At 45.7% G+C, this 21,805-nt stretch overlaps 2 protein-coding genes across 10 annotated transcripts in view; one reads left to right on the forward strand and one right to left on the reverse strand.

The window, feature by feature from the left end:
- The window catches only part of SARNP (SAP domain containing ribonucleoprotein), an 82,778-nt gene that overhangs the window by 59,383 nt on the left and 1,590 nt on the right, over positions 1 to 21,805 (reverse strand). For 6 of the 9 annotated variants that reach the window (XR_001881699.1, XM_017853299.1, XM_017853297.1 and 3 more), the window contains exons 2-8: positions 21,630 to 21,777; positions 19,381 to 20,849; positions 15,584 to 15,690; positions 15,254 to 15,373; positions 14,758 to 14,918; positions 14,559 to 14,661; positions 14,189 to 14,375 (exon numbers count right to left, since the gene is read on the reverse strand). Coding sequence is in view for 7 of the 9 variants with exons in the window: in XM_017853299.1 (XP_017708788.1) it covers positions 14,189 to 14,375; positions 14,559 to 14,661; positions 14,758 to 14,918; positions 15,254 to 15,373; positions 15,584 to 15,690; positions 19,381 to 20,793 (2,091 nt within the window). In the remaining 2 variants the exon portion in view is untranslated. Of the gene's footprint in view, positions 1 to 9,571; positions 9,834 to 14,188; positions 14,376 to 14,558; positions 14,662 to 14,757; positions 14,919 to 15,253; positions 15,374 to 15,583; positions 15,691 to 19,380; positions 20,850 to 21,274; positions 21,346 to 21,629; positions 21,778 to 21,805 lie in introns of those variants that run through there. The other 3 variants (XR_001881700.1, XM_017853301.1, XM_017853298.1) reach the window with 2 other exon arrangements.
- Positions 9,814 to 13,879, forward strand: ORMDL2 (ORMDL sphingolipid biosynthesis regulator 2). The gene is made up of 4 exons (XM_017853307.1): positions 9,814 to 10,018; positions 10,868 to 11,042; positions 11,207 to 11,358; positions 12,439 to 13,879. The coding sequence occupies exons 2-4, from the start codon at positions 10,869 to 10,871 to the stop codon at positions 12,572 to 12,574; spliced, it is 462 nt and encodes a 153-aa protein (XP_017708796.1). The 5' UTR covers positions 9,814 to 10,018; position 10,868; the 3' UTR covers positions 12,575 to 13,879.

Raw genomic sequence — 21,805 nt, forward strand, 5'->3', positions numbered from 1 at the left:
CCAAAAAAAGAATTTTTTTTTTAAAAGAATCTTGTTCTTTCTTACGCTGATACTTTATTTTCTTTCCACTTCCTGGAGAACAAGTCTTTTGATTTTAATTACACTTCAAATTTTTTGTTAGTTTGTTATAAAAGTATTATGTTCACTGTAGAATAGTTAGAAAATTCTGAAAAGTTTAGAGGAAAATAAAAGTCATATGTAATCCCAGCACTTACAGATCACTTAACATTTACATATATCATTTGTAGGGAGGTGTGAGCCACTGCGTTCAGCCTACATACAGCTTTTACATAATGTTGTATTACTTCTTTTGTTATATAGTGAGTTCTTCTCATATACTAGGACATTATTTTAAAAGGGAAACAGAGGCTGGGCATGGTGGCTCTTGCCTGTAGTCCCTGCACGTTGGAAGGCTGAGGCAGGAGGACAGCTTTGAGCCCAGGAGTTCAAGAACAGCCTGGGCAATAGAGTGAGACCCTGTTCCTTAAAAAAAAAAAAAAAAAAAAAAAATTTTTTTTAATTAGTCACACAAGGTAGCACATGCCTGTGGTCCCAACTACTAGGGAAGCCGAGGTGGGAGGAACGCTTGAACCTGGGAGGTCAAGGCTGCTATATCACTGTGATCACACCACTGTACTCCAGCCTGGGCAACACAGCGATACCTAGCCTCAAAAGAATGAATGAATGAATGAGAAACAGATTAATAAAAACATAAAATAGCTGAAAATGATGTCATTTCTTTTTGCACATATTTCAGCACAATTACATTAGCAGAACTAAATAAAACCTTTTAAAACTTAAAATAGGACTAACATAAAATCTTACCCCATTTTTCTAAATTGATTTGATTTGATTTGAAATGTTTTGACTCCAGCACTTTGGGAGGCTAGAGGTAGGTGGATCACTTGAGTCCAGGAGTTTGAGACCAGCCTGGCCAACATGTTAAAACCCCATCTCTACTAAAAATACAAAAACAGGCAGGCGTGGTGGCATGCGCCTGTAGTCCCAGCTACTGGAGGGGATAAGGCTGGAGGATGGCCTGAGTCCAAGAAGTCAAGGCTGCAGTGAGCTGAGATCATGCCACTGTACTCCAGCCTGGGTGACAAAGGGAGACCCTGTCTCAAAACAAACAAAAAATATTTTAACAGGTATACTGAATGAATTGTATGGTACGTGAATTATATCTCAGTAAGGCTACTGAAGAAAAAAAAAATCAGCCAAGCATAGTCGCATGTGTCTACAGTCCCAGCTACTAAGGTGGCTGAGGTGGAAAGATCACTTGGATCTGGGAGGCTGAGGCTGCAATGAGCCATGATCATGCCACTGCACTCCAGCCTGGGCAACATAGCAAGACCTTGTCCCAAGAAGAAAATAAACAAACAAACAAAAAAAACAGCTAGGTAGGCATAGTGGTTCACATCTGTCATCCTAGTACTTTGGGAGGTCGACACAGGAGGATCACTTGAGCCTAGGAGTTCAAGACCAGTCTGGGCAACACAGTGAGACCCTGTCTCTCAAAAAACAAAAAACTCGCTGAGCAAGGTAGTGCACACTTGTAGTCGTAGCTACTCTGGAGGCTAAGGCAGGGGCATCACTTGAGTCCAGGAGGCTGAGGCTACAGTAAGCCATGATCATACCACTGCACTCCAGTCTGGGTGACAGAGGGGAGACCCTGTCTCAAAAAAAAAAAGTTATAGAACATTCTATATAGGACACTAACATTAATGTAAAAAATAATACACACACATCTCTGTATAATGTATATAAACAAGATGCCTGGAGAAGAAACAGGTAAGTTAACACTGGTTGAATCTGAGAAGAGGAAACTAGTTCGGGAAAAGTGTAGGAAAGAAACTTTTTACCATATACTCTTGTGAACTTATGCATGATTACCCATTCAAATAATTTTTTAAATCTTATTTTTCAGGGTCAATAAAGCATTCTCTATTCTACCTATCCAACCCACAGAGAAAGGACATATCAACTTACCCCCATAATACATTCGACATTAATCATGCATTGCCCTGTGATTTCTATTTATGTTTATTTTGACTCAGGGTTTTGCTCTGTTGCCCAGACTGGAATGCAGCAGCGTGATCATGGCTCACTGCAGCCTTGACCTCTGGGGCTCAAACAATCCTCCTGCCTCAGCCTCCTATATAGTTGGGACCACAGGTGTGTGCCACCACAGCCAACTAATTTTTTGATTTCCTGTAGAGATGAGGTCTCAACTATGTTCCCCAGGCTGTTCTTAAACTCCTGGGCTCAAGTGATCTTCCTGCCTCAGCCTCCCAAAGTGTTGGTTAGGATTATAGGCATGAGACACCGTGCCCAGCTTGCCCTGTGTTTTCTTCTAATTAATTGATCTTGAATTTTTTTTTTTTTTTTTTTTTTTTTTTGAGACTCAGTTTTGCCCTTGTCACTCAGGCTGGAGTACAGTGGCACAATCTTGGCTCACTGCAACCTCCGTCTCTCCAGTTCAAGCAATTCTGCTTCAGCCTCCCGAGTGGCTGGGATTACAGGCGCACACCACCATGCCAAGCTAATTTTGTATTTTTAGAAGAGATAGGATTTCACCATGTTGGTCAGGCTGGTCTTGAACTCCTGACCTCAGAAGATCTTCCCACCTCGGCCTCTCAAAGGGCTGGGATTATAGGTGTGAGCCACCACACCTGGCCAAATTTTGATTAAAATATTTTATCAGAAATATTTTTCACGTTGGCTAGGCGTGGTGGCTCACGCCTGTATTCCCAGCACTTTGGGAGGCCAAGGCGGGTGGATCACCTGAAGTCAGGAGTTCAAGACCACCCTGGCCAACGTGGTGAAACCCTGTCTCTACTAAAAACACAAAAATTAGCTGGGCGTGGTGGCAGGCACCTGTAATCCCAGCTACTCGGGAGGCTGAGGCAGGAGGAGAAGGGCTTGAGCCCAGGAGGCAGAGGTTGCAGTGAGCCGAGACCACGCCATTGCACTCCAGCCTGGGTGACAGAGCAAGAGTCTATCTCAAAAAAAAAAAAAAAAAAAAAAGAAATCATCTTTTTCACGTTATGTCAACGTATAGTTTGTAAATTCTTTGAAGGCAGAAATGTTTTATATCACCTATAACATATATGATAGGAATTCAAAATCTTTACAAGGAACCTAAGTGGTTGGTATTACAATTAGGCTTAGAGAAATTCAATAACTTGCTTAAATATCACACAGCTTGGCCAGATGTGGTGGCTCACGCCTGTAATCCCATTACTTTGGGAGGCTGAGGTGGGAGGACTGCTCAAAGCCAGGAGTTTGAGGCCAGCCTGGGCAACACAGGGAGACTTGGTGTCTACAGAAAATTAAAAAATACACAGTTCAGGTGTGGTGATGTGCCCCTGTAGTCCCACCTCCTGGGTGGGAGCAGGGGCGAGGTGGATCACTTGAGTCCAGGAAGTCTGAGGCTGCAGTGACCCCTGATTATGCCACTACACTCCAGCCTGGGAGAAAAAGCAAGACACTGTCTCAAAAAACAAACAAACAAACCACAGCTTGTAAATCGTAGGCCAATATACCAGCTCAAGTATCTCTCATTTATGCCCAATATTAACTGCCAAAGTCTTGGCACTTCTTTCTTTCATTCTCTTCTCCTCAGCCTCCTTGCTAGCTCTTCTTCCACCCAAACCTGTAAATATTCACTAAGATTCCTTCTTTGCGCCTCTTGTCATTCCACTTATATCAAAGGCTAATTCACTTCCTGATCTCAATCAGTAGCAAAGTTTATCAGCATTATCTTTAAAATATATTCAGAATCAAACCCTTCTCACCACTGCACACGCTACTACTCTAGTCTTTCTTTCATACAGATTATTGTCAATACTCTTCAGCCCTTGCCTCACTACAACTTATTCTCAACAAAGTAACAGTGATCGTTTGAAAATTTAAGTCAGAACATGTCACTCCTCTAGTCAAACATCATCCACTGGTTTCCTATCTCACTAAGGGTAAAAGGCTGAATCCTATCACCTAAAAGGTCCTACAAGTTTGCCCTCCCCTACCATTATCTAATTACCATTGCTCACTCTGATAAGCCAAACTGGTCTTGTACTATTCCTCTAACACTTTGCACATAGCTCATTCCTTCACCTCCTTAAAGTCTGTGTAATCATCTCCTTGTTAATGAGGCCTTCCCCAGTCACCCTACTTAAAATTACCATACCCTTCCCATTGTACTCCCTATTCCTTTCTCCTATTTTTCTCTATGTGCCTCATCAATCACCATTTGACATACCATAAATTTTACTTCTTATTTTGCCTTCCCTCAGTAAAATACAAGCTCTATGAGAGCAAGGATTTTGTCTGTCTTGTTCACTGCTGTATCTCTGGCACCCACAGTAACTGGGACATGGCAGGTGCTCCATATTTTCTGAATAAACCAAGTCTGCATCATCAGCTTTCAGCTCTTGAGTGAAAGACCCACGTTTCCAACTGACTACCTGACATCTCCAAATGGATGTCCCACAGACACTTAAGCCTCAAACTGAACTTATCTCTTCTGCACAAAACTGGCTTCTTCTCCTCCCAACCCAGACTAAAGGTATCACTGCCCAAACCCTGGAGTCATCTTTCATTCTTCCCCTATCTAACTGATCCATAAATACTTGAAATTCTACTACATCCTAAATGTCTTTCAAATTCATTCCCATTCTTTTGAACTCTTGACATGCTTATTCACTTGACAAATCATTATTGAGCGCCTACTGTGTATCAAGTATTATCTTGGATACAGGGAAATAATCATGAGCAAAACAGAGAGTCCTTTCCCATTCGGAGCTTACAATCTTGCAGGGAGGGAACAAGCCAATCATTGATCAGATAGTGTTTAGTTGATTTTTTTTTTTTTTTTTTTTTGAGACAGAGTCTCACTCTGTTGCTCAGACTTGGAGTGCAATGGTGCGATCTCAGCTCCTGTAACCTCTGCCTCCCGGGTTCAAGCGATTCTCCTGTCTCAGTTTCCCGAGTAGCTGGGGTTTCAGGTGCGCACCACCAGGCCTGGCTAATTTTGGTATTTTTAGTAGAGACGGGGTTTCACCACGTTGGTCAGACTGGTCTTGAACTCCTGACCTCATGATCCGCCCACCTCGGCCTCCCAAAGTGCTGGGATTACAGGCATGAGCCACTGCGCCCGGCATGTTCAGCTGATTTTTAAAGAACATACAGGGTCCTATGAAACTATATAAAAAGTGGCCTGACCATGTGTGTGGATAGAACAGAGAAAGCTTCCTTGGGTAAATAATATTTGAGTGAAACACCTGAAAGGGGTGTAGTAACTAATTAGATAAAGGTGTTAGGGAGGAAGGCTGGCAGAAGTACTACAGCCAAAAGAAAACTCCAACTGCAGCATATGTGAAGGTTCTGGGTTGAGGTAAGAAGGAGAAGCAGTGTACGATGATTAAGAACAGGAATTCTGGAGACAGGCTGCCTGGATTTGTTTTTGTTTTTTTTTTTTTGAGACGGAGTTCACTTTTGTTGCCCAGGCTGGAGAGCAATGGCGCCATCTCGGCTCACCGCAACCTCCGCCTATCAGGTTCAAGCGATTCTCCTGCCTCAGCCTCCTGAGTAGCTGGGATTACAGGCATGCGCCACCACGCCCAGCTAATTTTGTATTTTTAGTAAAGACGGGGTTTCTGCATATTGGTCAGGCTGGGCTCGAACTCCCGACCTCAGGTGATCCACCCGCCTCAGCCTCCCAAAGTACTGGGATTACAGGCATGAGCCACCGTGCCCAGCCTGCTTGGATTTAATATACCACATATTAGCTGTGCAACCTAAGGCAAGTTACTCAGTTACTCTCTCTGAGCTACGGTTTTTCTGATTTTCAAATGAGGATAATACAGGTATTTACCTTATGGGGTTATTATGAGAATTAAATCAGTGCATGCAAATGGCTTCAAACAGTGCTTTGCCACATAATAAATGCTAAGTGTTAGCAACTGATGAAGACAACCATTCTGAAGAAATGAAATGAAATAAGGCCACAGTAGTTGAAGTGTTAGTAACTATGCTGCAGAGACTGGCAGAGACACAATTTAAAGGTTTTAAGCAGGGGAATGACTCTAAAAATAAACATCTAAGTGGTGAAATCACTCCCCCTACAAATCCCATCTGCCAACAGAATACAAGCTGATCACATCAAGCTCTTCCTTTCAAACTTCCAAAGGCTCCCAGCCCTACTTATTACATGACAAAGGCCAGAATTCCTTATACAACTTAGAAAGCCTTTTTCAACATCACTCTTGATTTACCTTTATAGTTTACCTATTTTCCTTTCCAAACTATCTTCAACTGCCAATGTATTTCCTCACTTCACTTTTCAATACAAATGTCTCACTATTCTCAACACTCTGACACCACTACCGCTTTCTCCTCTCCTCTGCAATAGTTCCTTTTCTGATGTTTGACTGGATATCTGATACTGTTACAGTTCAAGCCATTTTCATCCACAGTTCAATCTCTCTTTCCAAATGTGTTAGAATGGGCCAGGTGCGGTGGCTCATGCCTATAATCCCAGCACTTTGGGAGGCCAAGCCAAGAGGATCACCTGAGGTCAGTAGTTCAAGTCCAGCCGGGCCAACAACATGGTAAAACCCGGTCTCTACTAAAAATACAAAAATTAGCCAGGCATGGTGGCACATGCCTGTAATCCCAGCTACTCCGGAAGCTGAGGCATGAGAATCGCTTGAACCTGGGAGGCGGAGGGTGCAGTGAGCCAAGATCTTGCCACTGCACTCCAGCCTGGGCGACAGAGCAAAACTCCATCTCAATGAAAAAAAAAAAAAAAAAAAAGAATGCATTTCTACAAAATCCTCAGAAATTTGCTGTTGATATGACATTACATATCAACTCAGATACATACTATGTTTCCTTCCTGCTTCAAAGGTATTCCCTTCCCCTGAAGTTCCATACCAAAGCCCAAAATTCTCTTTATGACAATGGAGATATTTTTTTCTTTTCTTTTCTTTTTTTTTGAGACAAGGTCTCCCTTTGTCACCCAGGCTGAAGTGCAGTGGAGCAATTATCACACAGCTCACCGCAGCCTTGGCCTTCCAGGCTCAAGCAATCCTCCCACCTCAGCCTCTTGAGGAGCTGGGACTACAGGTGTGCGCCACCATGCCCAGCTAATTTTTTAATTTTTTGTAGAAACAGGGTCTCACTATGTTGCCTAAGCTGGTCTCAAACTCCTGGCCTCCACCTCCCAAAGAGTTGGGATTAGAGGTGTGGGTCACTGGGCCCAGCCAAGATTTTTTTTAAAGGCAATAAAATCCCAAGTCAACCCAGAAGTCAGGATCATTGCATCAAGATCGCCAGTGGAACATTAACTGCCCTAAAAATCAGAATCAAAGGGCATGAGTTCTTTTTTTCTTTTCGAGACGGAGTCTCACTGTCCCCCAGGCAGGAGTGCAGTGCACCATCTCGGCTCACTGCAACCTCCATCCCGGGCTCAAGCGAGTCTTGTGCCTCAGCCTCCTCAGTAGCTGGGACTATAGGCACTTGCCACCACACCTGGCTAATTTTCGCGTTTTTGGTAGAGGCGGGGTTTCGCCATGTTGCCCAGGCTGGTCTCGAACTCCTGGCCTCAAGCAATCCACCCGCCTCGGCCTCCCAAAGTGCTAGGATTATAGGTGTGAGCCACCACGCCCAGCCAAAGGCATGAGTTCTTAACCAGAGGTCCATGGACTCCTCAGGGCTACAAGGTAGTTTTATGAAGCCCCTCAAACTGCATGCAAAATATGTGTACATGCCTTTTTCTGGGGAGAGGGTCCATACCTTTCATCAGAGTTTCAAAGATATCTGTGACCTCCAAAAGGTTAAGAAGTGCTCTAGAGAAAAAGCAAAGACAAGCAAATGTGATTAAAGAGCGAGTCCTTTTTAGGCTGTCAGGAATGCCTAATGTTCTCTTAGACTGTAACACTAAAATCAGGTCAGAGGACTTTATGTAAAAGTTACTTAACCAAATACAAATTTAACATAGACCTGACAAATACAGATTTGATGAAAGGAGGAACTCCATAAACCAACACAATCTATAAATGCAAGTAAGTCATCGGGCAGCTGGTGACTTACTCCAGGGATTTCAAAAATAGGACAAATAGGAAGAAAATATTAGCTCTTCTATTCATAGTTCCTTTTTATCTCATTCAAAATTCCTTTTCTGTGTATGTTTTATAACAGTACGGAAGTATACAATTTCTATAAGTACAGTATATATACACAAAGTGGAGATGATTGCTCAATTTTTTTTTTTTCTCATCACAATATCAGGAGACCACTGATATAATCTATGCATTTCAGTACCATCAAGTTAACAATAACTCCAGAATAACACAAAAATCCACTAATAGAGTTTAGAATCCAAGAGTAAGAAAAACACCAGCTTTCACAGAAAGACTAATTGGGGTCAACTAACAAGTGACTAAAGAAGGGTCCTCTCCCTACCCTTACTACCCTTAAGCTTTCTTAAACAACAACAACAAAAACAAAACAAAACAAAAAAAACTCTTCAAGCTTTAAAGGATCACTTTTCAGTTTCAGCTATATCAGCCTGGTTTGTCCAAAGCATGTAATGAGAAAACCACTTGTGAAACCACAATCAAGATTATCTTTATTTACCCTTAAAGAAAATGCTTTTTAAAGTTTTCTTCTTTTAATATATTTTAACGTTTTTATATATCTAAGTGTGAGAAAACTACCAAGATTCTCATAAGACAATTTAAAACAGCTTCTGTGATTCAGTGTCAGCCAATGGTAACACCAGGAGATGCAGGGCCCATCCGAGATATGAAATGGAAAAGAGATAATCTTAACCTTGGAACTGTTTTTCCCAAATATTGCAGGTATGAGTTCTCTCTGGTGGTAGGAGATGGTGTGTGAGGAAGGCTGGCGGGCCGAGAGCCGCGTGAGAGAACTCGAAAACTTTTAAATCTGAGGTGTCTGTACTTCTACTATTCTCAAGGTCTCCTCAATCCCAGGCTTCTAAGGCGAGACCGATCTTTTCTGAGAGGCCTCTCCCTGGTTTCAAAATTCCGCCTGGGGGCATAATCCCACCTAGAAAAGGGGAGTGGAAGTATTTTCTGAGTGTCTGGGACCTATTTAGAGGGAAATACACAAAAATGCCACCATTTGCTAACAGGGGAATCTCAGCTTCGGACGACAGACAGGAAACATCATCCCAGGGAAGAAAAACGGATCCTGAGTCCGACATGGGGCAAAAAGGAGGGACCAACTGACGTAATGTAGCCCTGAAAAGCAACGAGGAGTATAACAGGTAGAAGGCACTTACACAACCCGATGGGGAAGGATGACGGACGATACAACGACGAAGGGAGCAGAAATAACAAATAAATATAGCAGTAAAGCCGTGAGGAGAAATGGGAAATTAGGGAAGGCGTAGTGTGGAAGGGTGGCACAAAAGAGCTACAGTGGGAGCCGAAAAACGAAGTGGAAAAGGCTGCAAAGACAACACGTAGGAGAAGGCGCAAGCCACCCTGTAGAATTCAGTTCCTAGAAAAGTCCAACTCAGCCCTTCCCCGATTCACTGTACCTTCAGCTTATGGAGCTCCACCGTTTCGGTCGCCATCTTGTTACCCCTCACTCCACTAGGCCCCCACCCGCTGCCTCCGCCTCCAGGAGCTCCCGCCTTAGGCGAAGAGATGCAAGGCTGACCAATCGTTGTCACTCTTGCTCCCACGCCATACCATCAACTCTTCCCATTGGTCAATAGCTGACGCCGTTCTCACTTCTCTAGGCAGCTTTCCCCACCGCTTTCAAAAGGTGGAACAGGGAAAGGGGCGGACATTGTATCTTGAGAACGACAGAAATGGCAACCAACTGTGCATCGCATTACAGATCACCAACCAATGGGTGGTGGCAGCGCTGATTCTGTTCCCCCAATAGGAAAGGGGCAGACGGGGAGGCGTTACTTCCTGGAGACTTCAGGTGTGGTAGCCGGCGCTGCGCCGGTAGCCGGGACGGGGATCTGAGCTGGCAGGTAGGGGCTGCAAAGACCGTAAGGGTTGCTGAGGAAAAATGGTGGGAGACGAAAGGGGCGCCGAGGAAGCGGTGACCTAAATATTGAGAGGGGAGCGCTGAAGGGAGCCCTGAAAAAACCGACGAACGTGAGGAGGAAGCTGGGAGGGGCATGGGACGGGCTTAAGGAACTGGCGGTGGGGCTGGGGCGGGCAACAGCCGCTTCCTAACCAGACATCATCAGCTTAAGAGCTACCACAATTTTAAAGAACCGAGTTCAGATAATAATCACTGCCGCCCCTGGAGTCAGAGCCAAAGCTCCATCTCTCCAGGCGTTGAGCTCAGGTCCCTTCCGAACCCAGTCCAGAAGCCGTGGGCAAGTTGTCCTGCCCCACGCTTGAGAGAAGTAATAGGGAGGCTGACTGCTTACATGCCACGGAGAACAAAGTGGGGACCAGAGTGAGCTTTACTCTGTCATCCCTTCTTAGTGGTTCTTTGATGATTCCATGACTTTCTCCTGGAATACTGGGTGTGCGTGACCTCTTCATGGTTATTAACTTCTTCAGGAAAGTTAGATACTCCTATTTCCCTCGCTCACTGAGGGAGTGCCCCAAGTCTACACACTCCTTCATGTTACAGTTGAAGTGTAAAATCAGAGCAAAATGACTATGTCTCTAAAATGTAGTAAGGACTCTTCTTGTCTTTTAAAGTTTTCCCCAAGTTTTCAGTTTTTATTTTCTGCATGATGGGTAAGTTCTTCATTCCCAATAGAGTTCAGGGAATTGGGGCTGAGAGACAGCTGGGAGAAAGCTCAAAGAGGGGTTGAGAAAAAACTGAGTTGGACTCCTGCCTGATCCCCCATTATGGCTAGGATGAATGTGGGGGTGGCACACAGCGAAGTAAACCCCAACACTCGAGTGATGAATAGCCGAGGCATCTGGCTGGCCTACATCATCTTGGTAGGACTGCTGCATGTGGTTCTACTCAGCATCCCCTTCTTCAGCATTCCTGTTGTCTGGACCCTGACCAACGTCATCCATAACCTGGTGAGCACTAAACCGCAGCCTTGTACCCACCCCAGGGTTTCCCGACCAAAAGCAAAATAAAATCACCAATTGTTTGGGGATTTATGTGTTCCTTTTGGGATCGTAACATAATTCTTTGAAGAACTACTTTCTGCCCCTCACACTGCCACCTTCCCTGTTCCCAGGCTATGTATGTCTTCCTTCATACGGTGAAAGGGACACCCTTTGAGACTCCTGACCAAGGAAAGGCTCGGCTACTGACACACTGGGAGCAAATGGACTATGGGCTCCAGTTTACCTCCTCCCGCAAGTTCCTCAGCATCTCTCCTATTGTGCTGTGAGTCTATGGGGGAAATGAGGATATGCTGGGTTAGAAAGAGCTCCAAGAGCCAGGTAGAAAGGCCCATAGGGAAGCTGTTAAAAAACAGACTACCCATCTAAAACCCTTTGAAGATACTAAGGTATACTAGTTCTAAGTCTACAGAGAGCAGTAAAATATAGAAGTCAATGCTGTAATCAAGCATTCCTTGCTGCCTCCTTGGTAGTAAGGAAATGAAGGGACTTAGAAAAGATAAGTGCCAAATAAAACCAAATGATTTTACACTGCCAAAATAAGTAAATCAAGGCAGAACTAATAGTAATCTTCAAAAACACTGTAGGGAATGGAAGCAAAGAGGACTCTTAACAATCATACAGACAAATAGCTTCAGCCGTCATTTGCCATGTCATTAACAATTAACAGCCGGGCGCGGTGGCTCAAGCCTGTAATCCCAGCAACTTTGGGAGGCCGAGACGGGCAGATCACGAGGTCAGGAGATCGAGACCATCCTGGCTAACACAGTGAAACCCCGTCTCTACTAAAAAATACAAAAAACTAGCCGGGCGTGGTGGCGGGCGCCTGTAGTCCCAGCTACTCGGGAGGCTGAGGCAGGAGAATGGCGTAAACCCTGGAGGCGGAGCTTGCAGTGAGCTGAGATCCGGCCACTGCACTCCAGCCTGGGCGACAGAGCGAGACTCCGTCTCAAAAAAAAAAAAAAATTAACAGATACTGACTTATAGTCTCCAGTTAAAGGTGCTATCTCCTGAACCCCAAAGTAAATGCTGTTGATATAGCTGGAATAGTTTTAGATAATCTAGAACAGTAAATATACAGTAAAACTGGTCATTTAAAATAGAAGAGAAAGAGCAGGGCACTGTGGTGCATGCCTGGAGTCCCAGCTACCTGGGAGGCTATGGCAGAAGGATTGTTTGAGCCCAGGAATTTGAGGTTGTACTGCACGTATCACACCTGTGAATAGCCATTGCACTCCAACCTGGGAAACATAGTGAGAACTGTCTCTTTAAAAAAAAAAAAAAGAAAGAAAGAATATGGATAGGGAAGGCCAACCTCACTCACCCTATTTTTTTCTCTCCCCAGCTATCTCCTGACCAGCTTCTATACCAAGTATGATGCTGCTCACTTCCTCATCAACACAGCCTCATTGCTCAGTGTACTGCTGCCGAAGTTGCCCCAGTTCCATGGGGTTCGTGTCTTTGGCATCAACAAATACTGAGGGATGGGTTTTGGGACAGCTCCATGGGCATGGGGAAGGCAGTGAAACAGAGGACTATAAAACATCCTTCTCTTATTCTCCATACTGTCTTCTACACCTTGAAAGCGTGAGACCTATACAACCTTTCCCAGACTCCCAAGAAGAGAAGAGATTGGCAAATGGGGCTCCTGGGCCTAGTCCTGCCAGCGGCAAGTTTCTTTGAATCAGGAAGGCAGGTGAGGTAAGGGCCAAATCACTCTCCTCCATAGCAGGAAGCCATTTGGGCAGCTTGTTCGGTGATTACATCTTTCCATATCTTCTACACCTACCACCTTCCAGCTCTGTTTTGCTGTGTATTTTTCTTATAATAATTTTTTCCAGCTATAGCTGCAGTTTAATCAGCAGGAAGGGCAGAGAGCTGTCCTCATAAGGCTGGGGGTAGGAAGAGGGAATACTGACCTAATGTATAAAACTTAAAACAATTCTCCAGTCCCCTCTCCTTTGGTCCAGTAGGAGGTGCCCTTCACTCTAAGCTTAACACTTCGTAGGGAAGGGATTCTCAAATGAGAAAAAGGGCTCCAGTTGTATGGGCAAAAAAGAGGGAAGATACAGGTTACCAGTTATACATTTATAGAAAGATAATCCCCTGGCTTTAAATAGGTATGTACATACAAATATGAACAAACTTAAAAAAAAAAATACAAACCCTTGAATCACATGGGGGCTTCTGGGAACCCCTGCATCCTTCCCCCTCACCCAAGGGCAGTGGGCATGAATCTACTTTTTAAAAATGATTAATTTTGGCCATCCTTGCAGAAAAGAGCCTAAAATTGGGTGATTTACCCACAAAGTGAAAGTGGAGGGAAAATTCAGTTTCCACTCTCCGAACTCTATGCGGTAATCTATCATTAGGGCTACATGCTTTCTTGTTCTGTCTTTTAAATATTATATCAGGGTAAAGGAGAGGGCTCCTCCTGAAATGGGTCAAGAAAGAAGACAGACTTGTGGCTTTAAAAGGGTGGGAAAAAGTGTCATCTGCCCTAAAAGCAAATGACAAGACAAAGGCATACAGACCCCAGGGAAATACCCAGTTCCCACATCTAAAGGGATATACTGTCCAGCCCAGGTCCAGGCCCTAGGTTCTTTACTCTAGCTACCCCCTATTTCTTTGGTATTGTCAAAAGACAAGATTCAGGCCAGGCGCGGTGGCTCATGCCTGTAATCCAGCACTTTGGAAGGCCAAGACGGGTAGGTCACCTGAGCTCAGGAGTTTGAGACCAGCCTGAGCAACATGGTGAAACCCTGTCTCTACTAAAAATACAAAAAAGAATTAGTTGGGCCAGGTGTGGTGGTGTGTGCCTGTAATCCCAGCTACTCAGGAGGCTGAGATGGGAGAATTGCTTGAACCCAGGAGACAGAGGTTGCAGTAAGCTGAGATTACACCACTGCACTCCAGCTGGGCAATAGAGCGAGACTCCGTCTCTCAAAAACAAAACAAAAAAAAGATTCAGTTCCTAGGTGTTGGGGGAGGAGGGATAAATCAAACTCCATCCTGTGCTGTACACAGCCCTTTTGACTCCCTGACATTGTTTTGAGGAAAGAGAAGGGGCGTCAACGTTGGAAGGGCCTCCTCACTTTCTTCCGCCGCTTCGGTTTGGCTTCTCCCTTGGGTACTGTGCTGTTGGGCTTAGAAGCTGCAGTGGCACCAGGGGCAGGCTGAGGAGCTGCAAAGAAGTTCCCATTGGGCATCTGCCCTGGGGGTACTTGAAAGATCCGACTTAAGAAATCCTGAAGATCAGCAGGAGGGGCATCTGGGGTGGCTCTGAGATAAAACAGAAATAAGGCAAGAGATGTTAGAGTCATATGGTTACCTAAAGTTAGATATACCTACCAGTTCCCAAACTTCCTAGAAAATAAGGCCCCTGAGTGTCCTAAAAAGCAGGCCATCTGAAACCGTATTCAAAACTGAAATCGTGGGTAGATTATTGACAGAAATACCACCTACCTCTGCCGCCCTCTGGTGCCTGGAATCCGAGAACCAAATGAGATGTGATAGGGGACTCTGTGGGTATCTGGGGAGATACCTACACGCTGGCATCCAGCCCACTCTGTAAACATGAGAAATAATTAGACAAAACATTGCAGTTTAGAGCACATAAAAGATCAGGAAGTATGAGCCTGTATTTCTAAAGGACAGAGAGTACCTGTGATGTCATACACCTTTCCATCCATCAGTGCAAAGTAGGTGATCTTGAGGCCCAACATGCTTGACTCTGCCCAAAAGTCCCCTTCCTCAGCAGGATGCAGTCTATTACACTCAGCACAGTATCTGGCACTCTTAGGTTCCCGGTCCATTTCAAACCTCCTGCAACCAACAAAAGGATAGTTCTTTAATAATTTGTCAAGCCTACTTAGGGCATTACTAGTAGTCTTATATTCACAAATAGGGCTGAAACATCTAAAATTACCCCCACTTAGATATTTCATATGCCTTCAATGTTCTATCTTAAAGCTAATTTTTCTTAGTGCTAATCAAAATAGTCAATCTCTTGACAATATGACAAAGGTAGAAACTTAAGGGTCTTTTTACTAATTATGAGATACAGATGTAACTCCTAATTACCAATACTCACTAGGAAGATCTTTGGTTACCTAATCCCTGAGCTGTGATTGTCCCATCCCTCTCCTTCTATTTCATACCTATGCTTTCCTTGGCATCGGCTACACATCATAGTATTCATTGCCTCCTTGAGGTCATCTTGCAGCTTGGACAGAAACTCATTTACTGACCGGCTCAGCTCATTCTCTGCCATTCGTTTCCTAAGAGAAGAAACACTTTGTAAGTCAGAAGGTATTGAGGGAGGGACAAAGGGAGACACATCAATTGGCCTCTTGTGGCCCGTCTAGCGAGAAAGACAAGTGACTTCAGTTCTCTCTACCTCAACGAGCCTCCACCCCCAAGTCCAGATGCCTCTCCTATTGAGGATTTTTCATTTACCATTATCTGATGATTTCCCATCTCCAACTTACATCTCATATTCCTTTCGCTTTTCAGCATTGCTGACAATGTCCCAAGCTGCTCGCAAAACCTTGAAGGCCTCCTCAGCCCGGGGATGATGATTTTTGTCAGGATGAACCTACCAAAACAGATTTCATTACAAATCCATTCCAACCCTCTCCCCACCTTGAGTTTATTCTCATATCAAAGGGCTCTCTTTCATCACCCTTTTGAAGAGTCACCGTAGCTTAATGATTAATTGCTCTGGCTCTGCAGATCTGGTTCAATTCACGGCTCTGTTAAATTAGCTATATTACCTTGAATATCTATCTTTTTTTTTTTTGAGACGAAGTCTTGCTCTGTCGCCCAGGCTAGAGTGCAGTGGCACGATCTCAGCTCCCTGTAACCTCCGCCTCCCAGGTTCTAGCAATTCTCCTGCCTCAGCCTCTCTAGTAGGTGGGACTACAGGCATGCGCCACCACACTCAGCTAATTTTTTTGTATTTTTAGTGGAGACGGGGTTTCATCTAGTTGGACAGTCTGGTCTCGAACTCCTAACCTCAAATGATCTCCATACCTCAGCCTCCCAAAGTGCTGGGATTACACGCGTGTGCCACCGCACCCAGCCTGAATATATGTATCATGGATCGTTGGGGGGATTAAATAAAAATATATATGAAGTATGTAGCAAAGAATCAGGCACTACGGTGGATTCATCATCCCAGTTTGCCTGAGACTGTCCCAGTTTTAGCACTGAAAAGTCCCATGCCTCTAGAAACTCCTCAATCCCAGATGAATTGGGACAGTTGGTCTCCGGCACACACATATATCAGTCATAAAATAAGAGTTCCAAAGATGTTACATCTTGAAACTCATTCTTTTTTAACTAGAAAATTCTCATATCCAAAACTTCCTACAGTGATCTACCTTTCAGTCTCAGAAATGAAATAGCATATCATGGTCTCAAGAGGCTTTTTATATACTTTCAGCCTTCTCTCCAAGACAAATAATATCCTCTCTTCCTACAGCTTCCTGATTGTATGCATCCCCATTCCCCAAAAAGAGATAAAGCTAGTCTCCTGACTGATGCCAAATAACTAAAATGCTGTTAAAGTTCCCACATTCCCAAGCTAATTGAACAGCCTTTTAGTCATATTCACACTAGGGCTTAGTGGCAGTGAGAGGTTCAATAAAAGCCCAGAGACACTCTGGTCCAGGACAAGAGAGATCTTTGGGGTATAGGGATAGATGTTTTGAGGGTAGGGGAACTTAACTACATCTCTACTCCAAGAGAAATTGAAAAATGAGAATTTTTGTTAAGAATATTCTCCAAAACAGGATGTCTACTCAAAGAAGGTGAGAAAAGAGCTCTAATACTAGTAACAACGAGAGTAAACAATTGTTACCCACTCTAAAAATAGAGCACAGGCCAAGCGCAGTGGCTCAAGCCTGTAATCCCAGCATTCTGGGAGGCCGAGGCAGGTGGATTGCTTGAGTCCAGGAGTTCGAGATCAGGCTAGGCAACATAGTGAGACCCCATCTCTACTAAAAATAAAAAAAATTAGCCGGGTGTGGTGGTGCACAACTGTAGTTCCAGCTACTCGGGAAGCTGAGGTGGAAGAATCACCTGAGCCTGGGGGGGTCAAGGCTGCAGTGAGCTGAGATCCTGCCACTGTACTCCAGCCTGGGGAACTGGAGTGAGACCCTGTCTCAAAAAATATATATATATACCAAGCTACCTACTAAGGGGCATACATTTCCCACCAAATTAATTCAGTCCTTTGGTAAGTTACAGGTGTGGTGGTTTACTGTACCTTTAATCATTAATGGAAACTTTAGTTGCCCATTCCTTTTTGGTGTCATGCAGCCATTGAGGTAATTTGCACACTGTGATGGTTTACCAGTCCAGCTCCATACACTCCAGTGTAAGTAGGCCTCCAATTTACACACCTTACTTAATTCATAATATAGTTTTATTTGTACAGAAATAGCAGTAACAATCTGGTATCTAATATCAATCTAATATCTACTTCTAATACAATTTGATAGCATGCTTGTATTAAACCATTTCCCTCAGTCATAAGTTGCAACACAACTCCCATCTGCACACCCTCTTTTTTTTTCTTTTTTTTTTTTTTGAGACGAGGTCTTGCTCTGTCGCCCAGGCTGGAATACAGTGGCACGATCTCAGCTCACTGCAAGCTCCCCCTCCGGGTTCATGCCATTTTCCTGCCTCAGCCCCCCGAGTAGCTGGGACTACAGGTGCCCACCACCACGCCCAGCTAATTTTTTTTGTATTTTTAATAGAGATGGGGTTTCACCATGTTAGCCAGGATGGTCTCGATCTCCTAACCTCGTGATCCACCCACCTCAGCCTCCCCAAGTGCTGGGATTACAGGCGTGAGCCACTGCGCCCGGCCCTGCACACCCTCTTATCAATAAAAGCAACCATATTTTCATGTATGACATACATATGCATACACTTCCATTTTCTTTCCCTCTCCTATTCTGAGTTGCTGACCTTGAAACAGCCTGTTTTCTCCTACCTGGTGCTAAAATACTTACATGCACTCCCTGACCCTCCCACACTAGGTCCATATTTGCTTCTCTGGGAGAAATAGTTGGGTTGCCCCACGTTTAAAAAAAAAACAAAAAACCCCATTTGTTCAGAGAAGAGCAACTGAGGTGCTCTCTGAACAGGTCTTTTTCCCATTCTAGTTAGAGGGACTTCACCTAGATATTCCAGGTGAATTAGGCTACATTGCCTAATATACCAGGTTCAAAAAATATATCTCATGACAAGAAACAAAATGGAAGGAAGATCAGACCCCATAGTAGAGGGGAAGATACCTTTTTTTTTTTTTTGACATGGTCTGGCTTTGTTGCCCAGACTGTAGGTACATGATCCCGGCTCACTGCAGCCTCGACCTCCTGGGCTCAACTGATCCTGCCACCTCAGCCTCCTTAGTAGCTGGGATTACAGGCATGCGCCACCAAGCCTGGCCTCCCAAAGTGCTGAGATCACAGGTGTGAGCCACTACACCTGGCCCAAAAAGTCTTTATGACTCCTTCCTAAGAATATGTTAACCGGCCGGGTGCAGTGGCTCACACCTGTAATCCCAGAACCTTGGGAGGTCGAGGCGGGCGGATCACAAGGTCAGGAGATCAAGACCATCCTGGCTAACACGGTGAAACCCCGTCTCTACTAAAATACAAAAAATTAGCCGGGCATGGTGGCAGGCGCCTGTAGTCCCAGCTACTGGGGAGGCTGAGGCAGGAGAATGGCGTCAACCCGGGAGGCGGAGTTTGCAGTGAGCCAAGATCGTGCCACTGCACTCCAACCTAAGAGATAGAGCAAGACTCCTTCTCAAAAAAAAAAAAAGAAAAAAGGTTAATCTTCACCTACCCGTTAACTTTCTACTCTGCCTTCCCTTTATTCCACTCTCACCAAAACTGGAATAGAAAATATAGGAACAGGCCAGGAGCCGTGGCTCACACTTGTAATCCCAGCACTTTGGGAGGCTGAGGCGGATGGATCATGAGATCAGGAGTTCGAGACCAGCATGACCAACATGGTGAAACCCCGTCTTTACTAAAAATACAAAAAAAATTAGCCAGGCATGGTGGTGCGCACCTGTAATCCCAGCTACTCATGAGGCTAAGGCAGGAGAATCGCTTGAACTCAGGAGGCGGAGGTTGCAGTGAGCTGAGATTGTGCCACTGCACTCCAGCCTGAGCGACGAGGTGAGACTACATCTCAAAAAAAAAAAAAAAGAAAGAAAGAAAATATGGGAACAAAAGAGAGGAACAGGAAACAGAAAGGTACTCACCATCACTGCCAGCTGTCTATAGGCCTTCTTCAGTTCAACATCTGATGCTGTGGCCTCAACCCCCAGTACATGGAAAGGGTTTAGCTCATCCTCAGGAACCCCAGTCATGGTCAAGAGTCGAGCCACTTCCTCTTCAGGCTGGCAGTAGCGCCCACTAGCTACAGGTGCATTCCCCTGCCTATTAGTATTCTGCTTGACCCAAGGCAACTCCAGCCAGCCCCACTGAACTATTTTTACCAGCCGCTGCCATGGCCTGCTATCTCTCAGCAGAGTCAAGCAACGCTGCAAGGCTGGGGAATCCAGCCAAGAGAAGAGCCAGGTGGCCTTATCCCTCCAGCCTAACCGGTCACCTAGTCCCACCAGAAACCGCCATCCCAACTGTAGAAAGCCCAAAAAGACAGCCAGAGCCAGGAGCAGCAAAGCACCCAGCAGCTTAAGAAAACGGGTAAACAATCCTACTCCACGGTAAAACCCCTGGGTTAGAAACTGAAACATGACCTGGGCCCAGCCCCCCAGCCGCCCTGTCCAGACTCCCATCCAAACTCGAAAAAGGTCCAAATCACTGCTTTTCAGCTGCCTGCATGCATAGATGAAATGGCCACAAGTTTCTACGTACTCTCCCACCAATACCAGCAGTTCAATCAGCCACCAAAAGCCTGCCTGTCCAAGTTGACATAGTTCCTCAGCTCCCCACAATCCCAGGCCTCTGCGCTTATCTGCTTGACTTCGTTTCCGGCCCAGCCGATGTCGACCAGGGGACCTGGGATCCCTTCGTCCACCCTCCCGAGTATCCTCCTTCGTTGGAAAGCGGTGCCGCTGTCTCCGGGATGCGGGTTTCTTTCCGCTGGACACACGTGAAAAATCACTGGGGAATTTAAGAGATTCTTCATCATCATATTCCTCTTCCAACTCTTCATCTTCCCCCAAGGCTGGAGAGGTACAGTGGTGGCAAAAGTTGCTAGAAGAGCCATTTCCTCCCTCAGAGTCAGGCCCTTCTGGAATTCCAGGTGTTCCCTGGCAGTTGCAAGCAGATGGAATGGAAAGAAAAGAAGGGTTCCCATCCTCCTGGTACCCTGCCTCATCATCTTTTGAGAGTTCCTGGTCCGCTCCTGATTCTTCTTCTGAAGATGTCTCACTCTGGTCAGGGTCCTCTGCATCTCTAGGTGGTCCTGGACCCCTTGGGGGGCCATGGCTTGGGTCCAACCAATGGGCTGGGTTTGGGTGCTGTGTGTACTTAGGACCAGAGTGGTCTGTGAGGCAGCGGGTACCATTAGGAGCAGTCCCTGCTGAGTCCCTGAGTCCTGAGAATGAAGGTATTTCAGGGTCCACGGAGGGTCCTAAAGTCCTGAGGGAGGCACCACCACTGTGGTGGGCTCCACACAACCCTCTTTCTCCGGGGTGCTTCTGGGCCATGACCCCAGGGCTTCCTGAGGGTCTTAGGTCACAGCCATCATGGTGTGTTCTGATGCCTGTAACAGATGTCAAGGTGGAGACGGTCAAGGATGAGACCAAGAGAGGAATTAAACCATCTTAAGTAGTGGACACATTTAATTCATTCACCTCCCTTGTTTTCCCAAGTTCTTTGGGGGCATTCGCTATTCCTAGCAATAAGCCAAAACTAGACTCACCACAACCCTGCTTGCTCCCTCCCCTCTCCTCCGAATCCCCTAAGTTTTTCTTCTTTCCCCAGAAAACGATAACCTTCAATCAGGGAAAGAGGGAGGTACCGTAAAGGGTGTGGTCGGGGGAGGGTGGGTCACTCTTAGGAAAATGGGAAAGGCGGCCGGATAGGGGCCACAGACTGCCAGTAAAGGGTGGGGGCCGTGCGGCCCTGGAGGAAAATCTGGGGGCGGAGCTTAGGGCTGCCCCTAAGAAAGACTACCAGGGAACCCACCGGCTGTGTAGAAGGGACAAAGGTGGCCCCGCACGGTGGCTCACGCCTGTAATCCCAGCACTTTGGGAGGCCGAGGCGGGCGGATCACGAGGTCAGGAGTTCGAGACCAGCCTGGCCAATAGGGTGAAACTCCGTCTCTATTAAAAATACAAAAATTAGCCAAGCGTGGTGGCGCGCACCTGTAGTCCCAGCTACTCGGGAGGCTGAGGCAGAAGAATCGCTTGAACCCGGAAGGTGGAGGTTGCAGTGAGCCGAGATCGTTCCACTGTACTCCAGCCTGGGCGACAGAGCGAGACTCCATCTCAAAATCAAGCAAGCAAACAAACAAAAAAAATAAAAACAAAAACGGACGTACCGAAGAACGGCGGTAACTCCTCCCCCTCGAGCCTCCCGGCCTGGGGCCAGGGTGAGCTACGAGAGCCGCTCTCCCGGCTCCGCCTCCCGCTCACGCTCTGCTTCCGCCTTCCGTCCCCGCCGCCGCCGCCGACCTGGGCCTACTTCCACTTCCGGGGTCACCAGGGAAGAGACGGG

Source organism: Rhinopithecus bieti, unplaced genomic scaffold, assembly GCF_001698545.2.
Source record: "Rhinopithecus bieti isolate Rb0 unplaced genomic scaffold, ASM169854v2 scaffold_35950, whole genome shotgun sequence".
NCBI lineage: Eukaryota > Metazoa > Chordata > Mammalia > Primates > Cercopithecidae > Rhinopithecus > Rhinopithecus bieti.